Source organism: Macrotis lagotis, chromosome 1, assembly GCF_037893015.1.
Source record: "Macrotis lagotis isolate mMagLag1 chromosome 1, bilby.v1.9.chrom.fasta, whole genome shotgun sequence".
Taxonomy (NCBI): domain Eukaryota; kingdom Metazoa; phylum Chordata; class Mammalia; order Peramelemorphia; family Peramelidae; genus Macrotis; species Macrotis lagotis.
In genome coordinates, this window is record NC_133658.1 from 415,062,357 (window position 1) to 415,082,887 (window position 20,531).

The 20,531-nt window shown below is 34.8% G+C and overlaps 1 protein-coding gene across 2 annotated transcripts; it reads right to left on the reverse strand.

Annotated features, from left to right (window-relative positions):
- Positions 1 to 435: 435 nt before the first annotated feature.
- MYOT (myotilin) lies at positions 436 to 19,995 on the reverse strand. 2 transcript variants are annotated; one of them, XM_074212996.1, is made up of 9 exons: positions 19,425 to 19,995; positions 12,419 to 12,593; positions 10,854 to 10,958; positions 9,342 to 9,388; positions 6,889 to 7,021; positions 6,024 to 6,231; positions 3,271 to 3,436; positions 1,468 to 1,601; positions 436 to 828 (listed from the first exon to the last, which is right to left on the reverse strand). In XM_074212996.1, the coding sequence occupies exons 1-9, from the start codon at positions 19,781 to 19,783 to the stop codon at positions 656 to 658; spliced, it is 1,500 nt and encodes a 499-aa protein (XP_074069097.1). In that variant the 5' UTR covers positions 19,784 to 19,995; the 3' UTR covers positions 436 to 655. The 2 variants fall into 2 exon arrangements, with proteins under 2 accessions (XP_074069097.1, XP_074069096.1); XM_074212995.1 differs by lacking the exon at positions 10,854 to 10,958 and having other exon boundaries at positions 19,425 to 19,869.
- Positions 19,996 to 20,531: the final 536 nt, after the last annotated feature.

The following is a 20,531-nucleotide window of genomic DNA, read 5'->3' on the forward strand; positions in this document are numbered from 1 at the left end:
ATACAGGGTAGACCCGTGATGCTGTCAGATGATCACTCTCCAAGTCTAGGGGAAATTGTGAAGCTGCAGAGAGAGTTTGAGGCTGACTACTTGCTGATGGAGGCTTAAAACAGCAGGATTCCCTGGTTTTATTGCAAAAGGAATTGATATCCTTGGTATTAAGAACAGACTCAGCCATTTGTGTGTATTTAAATTTTTATTTTTTATTTTTTGACATAAGCTCGGGAACACTCAGATAATAGGCACTATTTCAGTATTCCTTAAAACATAACACTTTAATGTCATTAAAGGTCATAATCTTTAGAAAGCCATACCAAAGGGCTGCTCTTGTTATTGGCACTAGTTGTGGTTTAAAAAGGTTCTACAGCTTTCATATTCAGGAGTCATTGAATATTTATGACAAATTTTTAAAAAACCCCACATTTCAGGATAGTGTTCTACATTTACAAACTCATACGCACAGATTTTGTGTGTTTTTTTTTTAATCAGAAAAGTAGATAGTGTGTGCAGGAGTCAAAAGGTTAATATTCCATTTAGTAGTTATGTTGCCTAATAAAAGCAATAGTTTGTTAACTGCACTATAGGTTTATTTTAAAGATCTTAATTAAATGAATGCAAGGGTTACTGGTTGTATTTGTCATATTTTCATTAGCTGTTAAAGTTCTTCACTCTCATAGAGTCCAGATTGAGCTGCTAGGCGCTGAAATTCCCCTTCTGGGTTAAAGGCTTGTTTCACATCCAAACCTCTTCCATTCAGTGCTAAGTATTTGCTGAAAGTTGGTCGGACCCTTAACTGTTTGGGATTTGGAAGATTTTGGGTTGGACGAGCTGGAATAGACCAGACAAAAACCAAGTCAGGAAATCTGTTCTATATGAGATATTTAAAATGGAAATTGTTTTGTCAGAAAGTAGAAAAAAAACTAACTTGTATAAGAGATGTGTTCACATTACATAGACTGTTGTGTTAATTATTAAATTTTCCTGTTATGAGGCAAAGCTGTCAGTCACATATACACACAACTAGAAACATGTCTAGGAAAGGAAGAAGACCAACCTTGCCTTTTGAGCTTAATATTTGTTTCTCTGGGGTAAGCTCTTGCCTTAAAGTTTCCTCCCAAGTGTGCCTTGTCTTGCTTGTCTCTATATGTTTCCTTTTTCTGATGACGGTAATATCTGTGTGTTTTTGTGGAAGGGTTTGCCTCAGATTTATGGGAGAAATAGTGTATTGTTGGTTTTCTTACTATCTTAACTGATTTTTGATTTGAATACATTGAATACATTGACTAATAAAGATAAAACACCTTGGTGGGGGCTCTTAAACTATAGTTCTGAGTGCATTTGCTCTTATAAAGCACCTTGAGTCAGACACCCTTGCTTGGGGGGACCCATTATGTCAATTGGGGGGTGTTCCCAAGTGCTGTATTTGATATATCTGTAATAATAACGTTGATTTACATTTTGACATACCTGCAACATCCAATCTAGTATTGCATGTGACCACTCCTGCTTCATTTACTGCAGATACAGTGTACCACCCAGCATCTTTCTTGTTGGCATCTTTAATCAGTAGGGTAATTCTTCCAGAGTTATCATAGTACAAGCTGAAAAGAGACATACAAAAATGGAAATAGCAGAAACTAGAATTTCTGTGGAGTCCTTAAATGACATTTCCATCAGAATAATAATAAGTAAAATAATCAAGAAACAGGATTTAAAATGATCAGCTGCTCAAGTGCTGGAAGGAGATCCAATGTAACATTAATTTTTGTAAAAAAAAAAAAAGGGTTTTATTTGACCACAAGGTCAAATCAAGCCAGTAGGGTAATATGGATGCTAAAACCAAAACTAAACCCTCAAGTTATGTTGCATTAATGGAGATAGTTTGATGGTTTCACTGTAATCTTCCCTGATTATGCCCCATCTGCAGAACTGGACTCAGTTCTGATGGCAAATTTAAAGGAGATGCTGACTAACTGTTGAAGATTCAGAGGACAGGAGACCAGAATAGAGAGGAGCCTTGGAACCATGTGATATGAAGAATATTTGAAGGAACTATAGAAGAGAAGATGGAAAGAGCATAAATACGGTTTTCAAATGTTTCAAATGTCATGGAAGAGAGTATAGACTACATTTTGTATGACTTCAGAAAGCAGAACTAAAACCAATGGGCAGAAGTATAGAGATGGCAGATTTTGGCTCAGTATAAGGAAGAGCTTACTAGAATGGGCTTTCTTTTGATATAGAGGTTTTCTTGTCATTGAAAATATTCAGATTGCGGGCAGCTTGGAGGTACAGTGGATAGAGCACTAGCCCGGAAATCAGGAGGACCTGAGTGCAAATTTGGTCTCAGATAATTGCCTAGCTGTGTGACCTTGGGCAAGTCAATCCCAATGCCTTAAATAAAAAAAAATTAAAAAAAAGAAAATATTCAGACTTAGGTCATACAATGTCAGGGATGATGTAGATAGAATTTCTTTAGTTATCGGGAGATTAGACTAAATGATTTCAAAGGACTTTTTCCTTTTAATTTTTTTCTTTTTTTTTAAGGTTCTTGCAAGGCAATGGGGTTAAGTGGCTTGCCCAAGGCTACACAGCTAGGTAACTATTAAGAGGTCAGATTTGAACTCAGGTACTTCTGACTCCAGGGCCAGTGCTCTATTCCCTTGCCCCACCTAGCCACCCCCACTGCAACACCTAACCACCCCATCAAAGACCTTTTCTAATGCAAAGATTCTAGGAAATATGTGCATTTAATAATTTAAAAGTTGTTTCTAACACTGAGCAATTGCTTATTTTCTTAAAATTAAACATTTTTTATTTTTCCTCCACCCCACTCCCAGTGTTGTTTCCGATATTTATTTGATCAGCAAATTCTTTATAAATTGGATAAGGTAAATTTTGTCTCTGAGTCACCTTGAGTTTCTCATTAAAGAGATCTAAAATAATGAAATTTTACTGAAGTTTTTATGTATTTTTCATCAAATTGAACAAGGAATCACAAAATCATAGAGCCCCTTAAACTTGGAAGAAATTTTAAAGATTTTCTAGTTCACTCAGCTCATTTTACAAATAAGGAAACTAAGGTCCAGAGAAATAGGGTGATTTAACCAAGATTAAGTAAAGAGAGTAAACTGGAGAGCTGGGATTGGAATTTCAAATCAAATGTTCTTTTCATTCTATATGTGGTCTGTTATGAAGGAATCTTGATTGGAGTAAAAAAAAACAAACAAACAAAGAAGCAGCCATAGTTCTAGAAACATTTTGCAGTACCTTATCCGGTCTGTGTTAAATTGTACCATTTCATTATTTCTTTTCCAGAAAATCTTTGGTGGAGGTATAGCAGAAACTTGGCATTCTAATTTTACTGAGTCCCCTTCATAAACTTTTTTGCTCTGAGGTTTGTAGATAAACATTGGTGCTCTCTTATGCTCCTTTGCTAGAAATTGAGGAAAAATTCAAGTATTAAAAGATGTATTGCAAAGAAAATTTATTAATCAAATCAAAGTAATATTGTAAAGCCTCTTCTTTAAAAATGTACAAACTTTGAAGTAAAATTTATCCCCCAAGATGTTAAAAGCAGATATAGATAAGACAGTAATATAAGAGAATCTATAAAAATCTTAATCACATCTAGTTCTAAAGCATTGTAGTTACAGTTTTACATTATAAAAATGTTTGATATTCTTTTGTAAATTCTCCTATCTAAAGGAACAAATGGGAGAATATTAAAGCAAAGCAGATTTCTGTTTAATATATGAAAAAAATTTCCTAATAATTAGAGCTGTCCAAAATTAGAATTGTCTTCATTAAATGGTGTTTAAGAAGGACTTCAGAGACTTCATACAGAGACTTGAGGACCATTGGTCAGGGACATTTTTGAAGATATTTTTCTTCAGGTAGGTCAGATTAGATGAAGTTAAGATCTAAATAATAATAATAATACTTTGAATTTTTAAGTATCTTCCCTATAAAAGTCTTCAGTCCTGTTCCTTTTATTTGAGTTAGTAGCATATTTGAGAGGAGGTAAAAGTGGGAATTATAACTCATTTTTCAGTTGAAAAAACAAGTAAAGAGAGTATATAATAACTTTGCTCAAAGTTTTAATGTATAATATAATTGTCTCCTCATTACCAGTTTTATACACACACACACACACACACTCCCCTATATTACTGCCATTTCTCTCCCCTATGGAGTCTTTCCTTGTAACAAAATAAGTAAAAATGGATGGACAAAATGATTGTCTGACATAGTATGTAACATTCTTCTTATGTGGTCTCTTACCTTTCTCTTGGGAGGAATGAAGTATGTTTCATCATCTATTTTCTGGGAATAGTACTTTGCACTGTCTTTAATTTGAGGTCAGTGACTTTCTGGAGTTGTTTTTGTCTACACTATTTACACTATTTTAGTTGCATTTCTTGTTCTGATTTTATTTTCTCCATTCTCTATCAATTCATATAAGTCTGTCTCTGAATTCTCAACTTTTTCAGGAAGTTACTCCAGGAAATTATAGGTATTTTGAGGTTACTATTATGATGATACTCTCTTTGGAATGCCAAAGAGATCAAAGAAAGAGGAAAAGGATCTTTAAGCATAAAAATATTTATAATCTTTTTAATATAGTAATGTATTGGAAGATAAGGATATATCCATCAATTGGGTAATTACTAAACAAATTATGGTATATGAATATAATGGAAAATTATTGCAGTGAGGGGCATTTAGGTGTCACAGTGGATAGAGAACCAGTCATAGAATCAGGAGGACCTGAGTTCAAATACAGACTCAGACCCTTAATACTTGCTTAGCTGTTTGACCTTGGGAAAGTCTCTTAACCCCATTGCTTTGCAAAAATACAAAAAAAATCATTTCAGTGAAAGAAATAACAAAATAATAGTTTTAGAGAAATCTGGGAAGACTTGTAAGTACTGATAGAATGAAGTGAGCAGGACCAGAAGGACAATTTATTTTAAAAAAATCTCATAAAGAAAAACACCTTAAAAAGACTTAAGTGTTCCAATCAGTGCAATAACCATTCACAAGTCCAGCAGACTGATGATGAAATATGCCACCTACTTACTAAGATATGTGATGGACTCAAGATGGATAATAAGACATATTTTTGGACAAGATGATGTAAGAATTTGTTTTGCTTGGCTCTGCAGATTTGTTTTTTTTAATTAAGTTTTATCTTTTTCATTTATCAAATGTCCATTTTTTCCATCCTCCCACTTAAGAACAAAAACAAAATCCCTGCAACAAACCAATTATGCATATTTGTTCCAAGGGCTTTTTTCTTTTTTTAAAATGGGGGTGAGGTGGAGAAGAAGAGAATGCAAAGGGATGTGGTAAGGAAAAAAAAGAAAAGTAGCAACTTAAAAAATACTCAGAATAAAACAGAAGGAAAGCCAGAAAGAATCACAGACAAGTGAATGGGTAGAGATCTTCAGTTTCATTTACAATTCTCTTTTTCCACTTCTATTTATATGGAAACGCCCATTTTATGTAGTGTTTAATTAAAGTAAAATTAAAAAGAACTTGTTATTGGTACAAATTTGAACACTCCATAGAACAATTTTTACTTTGATATGTAGGATTTAGAAAAGGTAGCATCACTGTCTTCTGTGTTAAACTTTTATACAAATTAACAATGAATTGCTCTAGGATTTATTTAATTCATTATCTGTTTATATTTTTAAAAAGACTAAAATTGGAGAATTTAAAATATGTTAGTTTATAATCAGAGACCAAAGGAATGCCAAATACAAATATATTTTTGCATTTTTTTCTAAAAGAGGTAGAAATATTTAATATTCTAAAGTAATAGTTTCCTAGTAATAAGAAAAATAGTTTAAGGATAAAAGCTTTTTTGTTTTTAATTTAGTTTTTAATACTTAAGCATTGCTGAAATAACTCAAAGTATCAACTTAAAGGATTAAACTGGGTAGGCCCCCCAAAATGGTTTGTGCTTGTATTTTTCTTGCTTAAAGATATATTCATGAATATATCTTGACACTTACCAGGAACATCCAGTTGGATTGTAAAGGTGGCTTCTCCTGCTCGATTCTTAGCAACACATGCATAAGTCCCTGCATCTGAGGCTCTGACAACTTCAAAGATGAGTGAATGAAAACCTTTTTCAGACACTATCATTTTGTGAAGTTCATCTGATTGAACTGGTCTTCCATTTAAATACCATGTTACATCAGGAGCTGGCAATCCACTTACCTTTGGTTAAAAAACAAATGGAGATGACAATATTTAAAGATCTATTTATAACAGTGATACATTTGTAAATATTAAATATCTGGCATCTATATGAGTTTTAGAAGAACAAAATGGTAGAAATTTTAAATGGAAACTAGACCCAAATATATGATATTTGGACCAATCTATCCTTCTTTAAGACATTTGATTTCAGGATTAGAATCATATTCTAGTTTTAGTCCTAGAGGGCCTACCTTTCTTGTGACATTTTGGGTAATTGTTAATTACCGAGGTCTCTTTAGAATCTGGTAGCAATAAAAACCACTGCCTCCAAGAATAACCTCTCCAAAACGGAGAACTTTTAATCAAAGATGTTTGTGCAAACCTCTTCAGTAAGCCAGTACATGTGTCTCTTATTTATTTTTCCAGAAAAATAAATTTCCTACATCATGCAGGAGTATGACTGTGCAGTGATTTGCATCATTTGGAGGGAGTCCTTGCATTAATGAGAGCAGAAATATATTGAGCAAAAGAAATATAGTAGGTCAATGGGAGGACAGAGTATTAAGAGGATAAATTAAAGTTCAAGTTAAAAAAATTCATGCCACAAGTCACAGTGAGGTAAACATGCATAAATCTTATTAACTCCCTCTAAATGTTTTTGAACATTTTTATTACTTTAAAGTCTATTCTGCAGAATCTTCCTTCTTCTATAGATAAATTCTCTGGCACTTGAACAAAACGTGGAGGGTAGAATTTCTCCAGAATTGATTCCTGATCATTTGTATCTCCTCTTGAAGATGATCTACTCCTACAAAACACATTTTAATTACAGTTATGCATCACCATCACTATTTGCCTTTCAGACAAATCCCAGTTTATCTAACAGATGTGGAATCTTAAAGTCAGCCCAAAGTAGTGGGTAGAATACTGGACTCAAGAGTCAGGAAGACCTGAATTCAAATATTGCCTTCTGACTCTAAATCTATTTTCTTACCAGAGTCCAGCATTTGATCTGAAGCTGCAGCAGGTCAAAGGAGAAAGGTCTCAAAACCTCATGCCATTTTGGGAGTGATAGGGCTCTTATAACAGTAGCAATTCTTTGAAAAGCAGGGGGACCACTTTGTAGAGGGGATTCTTGCCAGGGTTGGACTTGGGTGACCTTCCTTTCCAACCCTAAAAATTCTGTAATTTGGTTGTCTTTACCAAATTGTTTATTTAGAATTATCTCATTCCACCTTGATTATTTTTTATAATTATCTGAGCTATTAAACCAATTTTAATATATCAATTATTAAATGTAACCTATTATACTCATAACATACAATAATATTTATGTTAATGATAGAAAGATTCTATCATTAACATCCATTTTTTTTAACAAAATAGATATATTCATACAAACATTTGAAAATCTGGAAATCTTTTCTCTTATAGCTATGAAAAAAAATCAGTTTCCATTGTTTCCAGTATTGATGAATATCAGAAAATTTAAAATAATAAAGTTTTTTCATGTGAAGTATATAGAGTCAGAAGACTTAGAAAATTCTAGTTTAGCTACTCACTATCTATTTGACCTTAGATAAGTTGCTTCCATTGGGTTTAATTTTCTTCAACTCCAAAATATGAAGTATGGACTAGATTAGAGATTCTTAACCATTTTTTTAGTGACATGGAGCTTTTTGGCAGTCTTGGGAAGTCTGAGAATTCTTCAGAATAATGTTTTGTGTTTAATTTTAATATTTATATGTAAAAACAATTTTTATTATTTGTATTTTGTAATTTTGAGTTCCAAATTCTCTCACCCCTCATTGAGAAGACAAGCAATTTACTAAAGGTTATTCAGGCATGGGAAACACATTGTCATCTTGTGAAAGAAAAAACATCCCTCCCTCCTCCCCATGAAAAATAAACTAAAAAAAAAGAAAAGCAGTATGTCTGATTGGCATTCAGATTTTTTCTCTGGAAGTAAATGACATTTTTCATCATAGGACCCTACAGAATTGTCTTGGATCATTGGATTAATCAGAGTAGCTAACTCTTTCATAGTTGATAATACTTACCAAATTGTTATTGGATACAATATTCTCCTAGTTCTACTCACTTCATTTTGCATTAGTAAGTCTTTGCATGTTTCTCTGAAAGTATCCTGTTTGTCCATAGATTTGAACCTATTTGCTAATGGTATCAATCTTCATGTCTAAATCATGTACCCATTTTGACTTTATTTTGATAAACAGAGTGAAGTGTTGGTCTATACCTAGTTTCTCTCTTTCCCAGCAGTTTTTGTCATATAATTTGTTTCCCAAAAGTCTGGATCTTTGCATTTATCAAGCACAGAATTACTATGGTCATTTCCTATTGTGTATTGTGTACCTAATTATCCACTGATCCACTGCTCTTTTTGTTAACCCGCAAATAGATTGTTTTGCTGATTACCACTTTATAATGCAATTTGAGCTCTGGTATGAATAAGCCACCTTTCTTCACATTGATTTTTTTCATCAGTTCTCTTGATATTTTTGACCATTTTGTTCTCCTAGATGAATTTTTTTTGGCTCTATATAATAATTTTTTGGTAGCTTGATTGGTTTGGCACTAAATATTAATTTACATAGAATTGTCATTTTTAATAATTGACTTGGCCTTCCCATGAGCAATTAATATTTTTCCAGTTGTTTATATCTGACTTTATTTGTGTGAAAGGGTTTTTTTTCCTATAATTCCTGGGTTTGTCTTTGTAAATAGACTCCCAAGTAATTTATATTGTCTACGTTACTTTAAATGGAATTTCTCTTTCTATATCTTTCTGCTGGACTTTGTTAGTAATATATAAAAATACTGATAAAAGAATAATGTTTTAAAATGTAGGGGTAGGATTACAAAGGACATTAATCATATTGAAATACAGTTTTAAAAGGAGGAATTAAAAGACATGTTCATAGACCTCATATTAAAAGACCCCCGGACTAGATAATTGCTATTTTCTCTTGCAGGTTTAAATCCTATGATTCTAAAGATTATAGTAGGTTACATGAAGTAGGTTTGAATCCTTGGTTATATTCTCCAATTTAGATGTACCAATCAAACAAATATGCTAAGCAGTAGGAAAAAATTAAATTAGGCTTTACCTTATTTGTGGTGTAGGAACCTGCAGTCTTGCATTTTCTGAATTGTACTGTTTGAGAATAAGACAAAGTGAGAATGTCAATATTTTAATACTATGCTGAAAAAGCAGCAGAATGAACAATTTAGAATCTAAGGGAGTGTTTCTATTTTTTTAGCTGACAGTGCTGCATTTTTGTCAGGGGCTTCATCAGTTAAAATAAATTATAGTTTAATTTACTCAATGTAAATAAACTTTCAGATATCATCTAAGTCCTTTCTGACCCTTTTCATGAGAAGTCACAGATACTGGCTACCCACAGGAGAGTTTTTAGCAGTTGTCAGTTTCCTAATGAAAGAGGTGAGCCCTGGATATATTTAAAATAGGTCCAAGGTACAGAGTACCCTTTAATAAAATGAGAATAGATATGAAGTCACTTAACTTGGCAGCAATGCTAAAAAATGGCAGCAATGAGCACATGTTATCCTAGAAAAATTCTTCCCTTAGCCTCAAATTTGACATGTTCCATACAAATTATGTGTGGAGTTATAGAAGACCAATAAAAGAAACTTAATGGATTCATACTTAAGAAATGTATAATACAAAATTCAAAACATATTAAGCCTTATTACTGTTAAGAAAAACAAGTATATAAATATGCATAGAATCTTAACTATTAACCTTTAACAAGGCAGAAACAAATGAATTAACAAATGAAAATGTTTTTGTGTTCCTCTTTTAGACCTCCTGAACATTTGCCTTTTTTAAAATTTCCATTGTCATCTGTTCTTCAATTATTGGACATATAGATTGTTTTCAGTTTTTTTTTATTATTATGAATAGAGTGGCCAGGAGTATTTTTGCAAGCTAGGTCCTTTTTGCTTCTTAATGATGTTTTTTGGGGAAATCTTTAGCAAGTAAATAACTGGGTTGAAAGATTTATAGCTCTTACTGTTTATGGTATTATTATTTTTCCAAAATGTTTGTACCAGTCTTCTATCACACTAATTGTATATTAGGATACCTGTTTTTCCATAACCCTGCCAACACTGCATTTTAAATAATTTTTTGCTACTTTTGCCATGCCTGTGGGTATCTTAAAATTGTTTTGATGTTCATATGTCTGATTGTTAGGTATTTCATTATCTTTTCATGTGATTACTAAACTTGTATTTCCTTCTTTGCCAGTTCTTTTCTATCCTAAGACTCTCTGGGTAGTGTATAGTCTCAGTTTTATAGTTACCCATTTCTTATATATTTTTTTGTATATTAGACTTTATCTGTTATGTTCTTTGCAAATATGTTTCCCAATCTGTTTCTTTTCCTTTAATTTTAGAGTTACTGCAGAAAAATTGTTGCTATTCATTGGTAGAAGGAATTTCTTCACCTGGAGCCCCTCCCTATTCCAATGAAATAAAAAAAATCTGAACCTAAAACAAAAATGAAAGTAAAAAAACAAAAAAATGTACAAATCCTTTCCTATTTTAAAGTCATAATGGAAATGTGTCCCAGATGGAGGAAGACATTGCAAATTGACCTGTGCTGAGTCCTGGGGTTCACTATCGTTCTGTCCTTGGAACACTGCAGCAGCATTCTGTGGTCCCAGCAACCTTCGAGCCATCTTCTCCTCATATGTTAGCCGCTGCAGAGAGACCAGATGTGGGAGTGACTTGTACCTGGTTGTCAGGGTTAGTGAATAAAGGCCATAGACTCCATCCCACAGGGCAAGAGAGGCCTCCAGGTGAGCTTGGTCCAAATAGGCAGGCTCTGGCACAGAGGCCCCAGGTTAGAAGCTAGCCTCAGATGTTATTACTTGCAGGGCCCTGTGCACATTATTTAGCTTCTCTGGAACTCAGTTTCCTCATCTACAAAATGAGGAAGGTGGCCTCCATGGCCTCTGAATTCCCTTTTGGCTGTAAATCTATGATCCTATATCAGAGTTTTCCTTTTGTTCATTACATAATGCTAAATCTCCACAGGTTTATTCATAATAATGAGTAATAAGTTAGACTTCCCAGTTTAACATTGGAGAGAACTTGTACAGTCACCCTTAAATAATACTTTTCTTGGAGCACCTCTTTTTTATCCACTGCCACAGTAAACACTGAATATATGCTTGCTGATTGACTGAAAACTTAAAGTTGAGACAAATTGCCCTCCTTCCCTCCATCTTCCCCCTCCTTTCCATTCTTAAAACCAGTCAATCTACAGGGCACCTATTACAGACTAGACACTGGACCTCCACCTCCTACAGAAAGCCTTCTGCAACCCCCATTCCAATGTTTTCCCTCTTGTAATGATTTCCTATTGATCCTGTACATAGCTTGTTTTATATACCCATTTTTGTGTATTGTCTCCCCCATTAGATTTTAAGCTCCTTGAGGGCAGGGACTGTCTTTGGCCTCTTTTTGTATCTCCAGCACTTAGCACAGTGCCTACTCTCATACCCCTCATAACAAGTAAATTTAATGTTTTGAAAGGGCAATAGGTGCCTGGCCTTTCTGCTTGTTTCCTTCCTGGGATGTGATGTGTACTTCCTTTCCACAGTGACCACTGTTTCTGAACTTTACCTTGAAGTCATGCCACTCAGTGATGCAATGACCACTGAGTCGCCACTCTAGGATCCTATCTCCTTTCTTTCCTCCTGACCAGAGATGAAGGCTCCAATTGCATCTGAGATTAGATAGTCCTGTGGACTGTCATCAATACACTTCTACTCCCTTCAATTCAGTTTTTGCAAGGAGCAATACTTTTTGATTATAACTGATATTATTTGTCAAAATTCATGAAAACTGGGTATGCAGAATTCACCAAGAACATGAGGCTATCAGGAATTTGTCATTTTACTCTAGCACTATAATTATGTTCAAAGCAAGAAAGTTTCATTGTGCCATTCAGAGTTTTTCTATATTAGCCCCAAGCTTAATAACTTGCTACAAGTCAAAAGTTTCAGATAGAGGAACTATAAAACAGGGTCAGAAACTCACTTCGACCTATCATGATCCGATCACTTGCTGAGCTTAGAAACAATAAGAACTGATGTAATCAGAATGAAATTCATAATTGAGCTTTATGTACTTAATAATCAGATATTTCACACACTTGGTTTCCATTGTGAAGAAGGTTGTCCTTGCACCGAAGCTTTCTTTCCAAGTCTTGGATCAGAGCTTCTTTGGATCCTTGTATTTCATGATCTGGAGTCTTTGGTGTCAGTTTAGGATGTGCACCTTGGGCTGATTTAGCATTTACAGGTTGGTTGAATGATGGCTGCTGGTAACTGATGAAGAGAAAGAAAAGAAAAAAAAGGAGTTCTTTGAGGTGTACCATGTGTGTTTTCTTAAGCTGGAATTAATTCAGTTTTTTAAATTTCTAGAAGTTTATATCCACAAATCTGCCTCCTCTTAATTCCTTAATATTTCAAAAGGTCCTTTAAACATGAAAATCACAACTCCTTTTAGGGTTTCATGAGTTACTAAAATAAAAAAAAAATCATCTGATGATTTTCTTTCTGGAGATGAACCTTTCCAAACTTAGGTAGACTGGTCTTTATATAATTTTAACTCAGAGAAACCTAAGTTCAAATCTCACCTCTATATTTATTGGTTATATGATGGGACAAGGTACTTCAACACTCTGAACCTTAGTTCCTGTAACATCCTTATTGTTAATACTGCCTGTAATCGCTAGCTTATAGAGTTGTGAAGACCATAGCAATGTTAATGTATAAAAATGATTTATAAACTCTAAAGCATTATAGAAACATTAGTGATGATGATGATGTTAACCACAAAATGTATGTCTGGACCCATTCTCAAAACCTTTGCAGGTTGATGAGATCTATCTGCTTCCCTTCCATGCTCAGAAATTGAAGGAGGACTTTGTTGGTGGAGAATGACTGCTGTTGCTACTAATGCTATTGTTGCTACTTCTGATCTAGATGTGTGAACAGGCAGTAGTGGGTGGAAGCAGAGGAAACTGGATCAGAGAATAAGAGCTAATCAAATTTAGAGAATGGTTTATTGAGGAAAGTGAGAGAAGTGACAGAAGAGCACATAAGATCAAAATCAATGCTTAAAAGGCATTAGTTAACCTTAGTAGTTTAGAGGTGCCAAAATGTGGAAGTGAGAAGGGAGAAAAGAGGTTCTCAGGACATTTATGGATGTAGTGGGCTACAAAGGATGGACCTGTTGAAAAAAAAATTTGCTCTGGGACTCTGGTTTTCTAAAAAAAAAAATATGGGGGGGTGTCTAGGTGGCGTAGTGGATAAAGCACCGGCCCTGGAGTCAGGAGTACCTGGGTTCAAATCCGGTCTCAGACACTGAATAATTACCTAGTTCTGTGGCCTTGGGCAAGCCACTTAACCCTGTTTACCTTGCAAAAACCTAAATATAGATATATATATATATATATATATATATATGCATTTATAAAGTATAAAAATTAGGGAACAGAGAATGACAATGTAGGGATCTCAATTAGGTATAAAGTAGACTAAGAAACTGTATGTTGGTGTAGATTTATAATGTCATTAATGACAAATTTATCATAACCACAAGTGGAAAAAAATCAATAATGACTTTTAAATGTAAGAGAATATTCATAGTTATTGTTTTTCTCCTTTAATCCTTTCTTAGATTGGAGATTTTCTTTTCTGACTGAGCCTAATGAAATCATTTTATAAAAAGTGTATCCTCATTCTAAGTCTGGTTTCAGTAGGAAAATACTAAAGATTCCCTTTATCCTTCTTTTGCCCAAATTTCCACTACATAATGGAAAGACAATATTTTCATATTTAAAGAATGGAAGGGTGGTGCAGTGGATAGAGCATTGGTCCTGGAGGAGGATCTGAGTTCAAATCCAACCTCAGACACTTAATAATTTCCTAACTATGTGACCTTAGGCAAGTCACTTAACCCCACTGCCTTCAATAAATAAAACAAAGATTAAAAAAAAAGTGACAGTGGAAGGGACCACTAGAGACTACATGGTCCAGCCTTTATTCAGATAAGATTGCATTAATTCCTTTGTATTAATATTATATGTATTAATTAAACATATACAATAATTATATAGTATATAATTAATGTATAAATATAATTTGCATATGTGTATATGTGTAAATGTGTATATTTATATATTTTATTTTCAAATATGATTGACCACATGAAATCAAGTGTTGGTTTTAACTTGATCACTTGGTATTTTATTTTATCTGCCTGTTGGCTTTGATTCTATGGTAAATTTTAAAGTAAGTGACTGATTTGGATCAAAGGTAATATGCTGGTGCTAGTATGGTTCTATCTTTTTTTTTTTTTTTTAGGATTTTTGCAAGGCAAATGGGGTTAAGTGTCTTGCCCAAGGCCACACAGCTAAGTAATTATTAAGTGTCTGAGACCGGATTTGAACTCAGGCACTCCTGACTCCAGGGCCAGTGCTCTATCCACTGCACCACCTAGCTGCCCCCAACTAGTATGGTTCTATATTTTTAGTTTGATTGGTGGTTGATTTGATCATTTTGCAACAAAATCTTATATTTTCTTATGATCTTACCTCTGGTTAAGTTTGGACAGGTACCAAAAGCTTTGTTCACTGCTTCTAGGTATGTATATACAGTTGCACTCAACTGTGTTTACAATGTATATTTTCACATTCTCATATTGTTTCTCTAGACAAGTCTTAGTATAAAAGTCTGTTAAACAACAGTACATTAAATAATATATTCTAAAGCAGGAAACAATTGTGCAAACTTGTAGCCATAATATAAATTATCAAATCTGCAACCATAATACCAACGACCAAAATAAGTAAAGACTGACACAAAGGAGATTAGAGAAAGGGAAGGGAATAGAATGGGGGGGAAGAGAAGTAGAAGAGATTAAAAGGTAAATATAGAGGTCAGTGTAATAACAGAAATCTTGATCCTGTTCTTTGTACTACATAATGCTTCAAGGAGGCATTATACAATGGAAAGAAGACAGAGAACCTGGGTTCAAATCACACCTCTCTTTATTGCTATTTTGTTTTGGGAAAGATACTTAATCATTCTGACCTGTAAAAGAAGATTAGATTAGATAGCCCTTCCAACTGTAATCTAGAATATTTTGATCTTCATTCATCAATTTGAATTGAATCTTTTAGGGTGTCACTGATAATTCTGAAAGGGGAGGTATGACCAAATGTATGACTGAATAGTTGCATATTGTATGTAGAATATTATACTGTGTAATTTTATATATTTTTATAGTATACATTGATATATTGGATTAAAAATTGGACAATTTCTCTTTTTGGATTAATTTACATGTTCAAAAATACTTATGTGTATAGATATTCCTCTGCTAGGCACTGTACAAAGAAGTACAACATACAGTCATGGTCTTACGTATTTAAACCTTTAGTTTATATCTATATTATTCATAAATGAAATCCAAGAAGATCAATGATTCTAGGCATTTTGGAGCACTTCACCCTTGTCTTTAGTTTTTTAATCTTGTAATGAGAATATTTGGAGAATTTTAATACATTCATCTGATTACTGGAGAAGCAAGATTATTTGTTCTCATAATTTGAAATAAATTTATAAATTATAGGTCCATCTCTACAATATCCATGAAACGTGTTTGGTCCTGTGGATTTATTAAACTAGATTAGGAATCATACATATGGACAAAGCCCCAAACAGTTAGATGTCACAGGAGATAGAGCCTAGAACTCAGAATCAGGAAGACTTGAGTTTGAGTTTTGCCTTAGACAATTACTAGCTGTGTTAACTCTTCTCTCTTCCTCACCTCCCTCATTCAATTAGTTGTTAAAGTCTATGATTTTAACTTTTCTCTCTCTCAACTCAACCTCCCTCAGCTTGTTTCCTCATCTGCAAAATGTGGATCGTAATTGCACCAACCTCATGGGTCTGTTGTGAAGATCAAATGGGTTAACACATATATGGCACTTTGGATCCTTAACATGCCAAAAAAGATTGACCATTATCACTGGAGAAGGAAATGGCAAGTCATTTAACCTCTTTTGGGTCTCTGTTCCTCATTTGTAAAATGAGGGAGGATCAACTATTTTTTGGATCATAGGTTGAGAGCTGATAGGGGTTTCATAGGTCATCTAGTCACTTGTCCCATTTTTTCCAGTTGAGGATACTGAGACTCAGGGTTTATCCACAGAGATAGTCACAGAGATAGTCATTTTCAAAGGCAGGATTTGAATCCCAAACTTCTGACTCTACAACCAATGCTCTTTCTAATGTGTGACTTCTAATGTCCTTATATCATTATGAATAGAGTGAACTTCCACATGATGACTTGTTTCTAACATTGCTGTAGGACATTAATCAATTTTCTTGGCTTTCTAGGTTTTAGTTTAAACTCATTCTAAATGTTTTCCTCTGTAAGCCTGTCTTTAATGTTGTTAATTGAGTTGCTGGGAGGATAATTGGCCTCTGGAAAAATTGAGGGAAAAGAAGGAGGGATTTTGAAGGATCTGCCACCATATATAAACAACAAACTAATCTCTCCAAAGTCAGTCAACTGATGACTTCCTAAAAGCAAAGGCATTTTGGGGGGTTCCTAATATCATCTTCTATGACCTCCTTGGGGTTAAATGAAGCCATGGATGATCTTCTTGGGCTTTTATGACAAGACAGTCTCACAGTTCTCATCCTCTTTTGATTACACTTCTCCTGTCCTCTTGTCTTATTCCTGCCCTTTAAATTCAGCAGGTCCTCAAGATTCTATCTCTTCTGTTTTTCTATTATCCCTCTTGAAGTTCTCATCCATTAATATTACTTTAGTTATCATCTTTATGTAGATTGCTTCCCAAATTATATCTCCTGTCCCATTTCCATTCTTGTATTTCTGTCTGTTTGCTAGATGTATCCACCTGGATGTTCCATGGGCATCTCAAATTAAACATGCTCAAAACTAAGCTACTCCTTTTACCCTCAAAACTTTCTCCTCTCCTAACTTCTCCATATATCTGTTGATGGTATCACTATTTTTCTCTCTGACCCAAGTTTGTAACTTTGGGATCTCTCTTGCATACAACCTTCCATCTAACTTTTCTGAATATTTGGCCAAACTGTCCTTCAAGCTGGGCCTACACTTCCTCCTCCCTTCCCCTTTTAGAAGATGAGCTTCTACTTGATGCTTTTCCTCATTCCCAGACTAAGCCCCTAGCTGCTGGTACCCTTCCTTGCCTAATTACTTAGTATTCATTTTTCATACACATATGTACTTGTTGAATTTGCTAACAGAATGAAAGTTCTGATTTTATTTTTGTCCTTGTGTTCCCAACACCTGTCTATCATAGTACTTAGCACATAGTAGATGCTTACTGAATTCTTATTGATCAACTCTTCTCTCTTCCTCACCTCCCTCATTCAATTAGTTGTTAAAGTCTATGATTTTAACTTTTCTGTCTCTCAACTCAACTCCCCCCTTTTTTCCTACTTCCATTTCAGGCTCCCTAGTTCACACCTTCATCATCTCTTGCCTTGGTTGGCTACTGGAGAAGGTTCCTAACTGGTAATATTGTTCAAACTAATCCCCTCAATCTATCTTCTTGATCAGGCCCTGAGTAAGTTATATAAAATGCACTGCTAGGTTGACATCACTGCTTTAGTTAAAAACATCCGTGACTCTCCATTGCTTGCAGAATCCAGTGCAAATCCTTGATCCTGCTATTCAAGGTTCCTTACGGTACGGCTTTAACCTTTTCAGCCTTACCTTATATTTATATTTTTATATACTTATTCCTTTATGCTCTCTAATCCAGACTCCTTGCAGTTCTCTGTTCTCCTGATCTTCTTGCCCTCTGTACCTTTGCTCTCACTATCCCTTATTCCTGGAGTGGACTTTCCCTTCCTTGCCCAATCTTTGTCCATGGAAGACACTTCTCTGGACCTCCCTCAGTTCCTTATCTATAAAATGAGAGGTTTGGATTTGATGGCCCACAAATCTGATCCTCCTCTTCCTTTGAGGCATTACTCAGAATTCACCTCTTCCAAGAAGCCATTCTTGAAATCTCCTTTTAACCTTACTCAAATGAAAGTTATTTTTCTTAAGCTCTTTTTTTTCCCTGCCTGAAGTTCTCTTATGCCTATCATCCTCTCCCTTACATCACTATGTTTACATATCTCTTTCCCATTTAGGTTTATTGAGAGCACAATATGTCTCATGTTTAGCTTTAAATACTCAGTGCTGCATGTGGTATCTTGCCCATAGTAGGACTTTGATAAATGCTTTTTATATTGGACTGGATTGTACAAAGTGTCCACAAAAAAAATTTTCAAGGTTCCTCATAACTCACTGATGGGCTGGCCAAGATTTAGGAAAGCTGATAGGCTTAAAGTCCGCATAAGCTTTAAGCCTGAGGGTCATGTTTTTTAAAAAGGCACAAGTACTATGTTCTGTGTATCAGGTTCTCTCAGAATAGCTTTAGGGCCTCTGGAAATAGTGCATTTTGTACAGATCAGAGGGGAATCTTTGCTGAATTTAGACCAGGCCAGTGAAGTTGGAGGAAGTGAGGCTTAAATTACTGACAAGAAGCTTTAATACCATAAACTCATCTCTCTACAATCCTTCCTCCATATGAGAGTAGGTAAGCTCATTTACTCCATCAGAATCCTAGATTCTTTTTGAGTTGTATTTTAGGTTTTGGAGAAAAAAAGGCTTTGGGTAGGGAAAAAAAAGTTGAGAGAAGACTTAAGAGCTTTTAAATGTAGTTGAGGAAATCCTATCTAGAGGATGAAGAACAGCTGTTCTTTATGTGCAGTGAGCCCATAAGAAGAGAAAATAAGATTAAATTACAGGGGGCCTTAGGTTAGACAAAACGGAAGACCACCTGACTGTGGGTGTCACAGACTATGGATATAATAACAAGAAAAATGACTATTTGGAGGAAGGAGGATGAATCTCTTGAAGTTCCTGCCAACATTTTAGTCCTAGGTACTATAGGATATAATAGTTGAAGATTCAGAAGGTTGTTAGGGATCTTGATGTCCTGTTATCTATTCCACTTCAGAATTTCTGTTCCTTCTAGGCTAAAAGCTCAAAGCCAATTCAAATAAGCAATTGTGACTTATCTTTTAAAAGACACTTACTTGGATTCCACAGCTGTAGGGGTTTTACTGCTATTGAAATCAGGTTGTGATGGCAGTACAGAACTGAGGAAGCTGGCAGGGGACTGGTTATATGTGGATGTCAACCTTTGTCCCAGGGAAGAGCCAGGAAGCTGCTGGCCAGAAGCCGGGAAAGCCGAGGAGGATACTGTGATCTGAGAGCTCACTGAAGAAGAAGCAGAATATCTTTGCTCTGCACATTGCCGGGGGTGGATGAGGATGGAAGATTGTTTGGTTTGGCTGCTAGAGAAGGTTGAAGTCTCTGGCCCTGGAGGCTGCAGCCTGGAGCTGCATGTGTTCTGTGATTGGATAAAATGTTTTGGACGCTCGTAGTTAAACATGGTGGGCTGGTGTACGGAGGGATTGGAAGGTGTGATATTGCAGTTATTATTTGATCCTGGTAGTGAGGTTCCTGGAGTTAGGGGTGGTGAGCCTGAAAAAACTGGAGTCTGGAAGGAGTCAGAACAAAGCTTGGTCTGCCTCTCCTGGATGAGTTCTGGGGAGGAGATTGATGTTAGCCTTGATGGCTCAGTTCTCTCTTGAAGTATACTGTCCCTTCAAAATGAGAAAGGAGATATGAAGATTAAATGCAACTAAAATTTTTATTTAAAGGGTTTTTAATAAAATTTTTCTTTTCATTTTCATTCCTACCTTCTATGACTTTACTAAAGGAAATTATCAAATAACTTTTAAACTATATTTAGGTTTTATTTTTCAATAAACATGGATATTTTAAAATTCAGTAAAGTCAAATCAAAGAGCATTGGACTAGAAGTCAGAAGATGCCCAAGTTTCACTTTTAGTTTCATCACAAAATTACCATCTGACCTTGGGGAAGTTATTCCTCCTCTTTTACAGAGGAGGAATTGTACTAGATGATCTCTCTCCAAGCTTTCTTTTATCTCCTATCGTCTATGACCTAAATTTGTTCAAGAAGTTGGTTCTAGGATGTTGCATTGTGTCAATTTATAATCTCATCCTGAGTTTGTTTTCCATTTGGTTCATTTGATTAGTTAACCATAAGGGTTTAATGATTTAAAAATTTGTAATAATAATGATAGCAGCTAGTATTTTACATAGCCTTTGTAA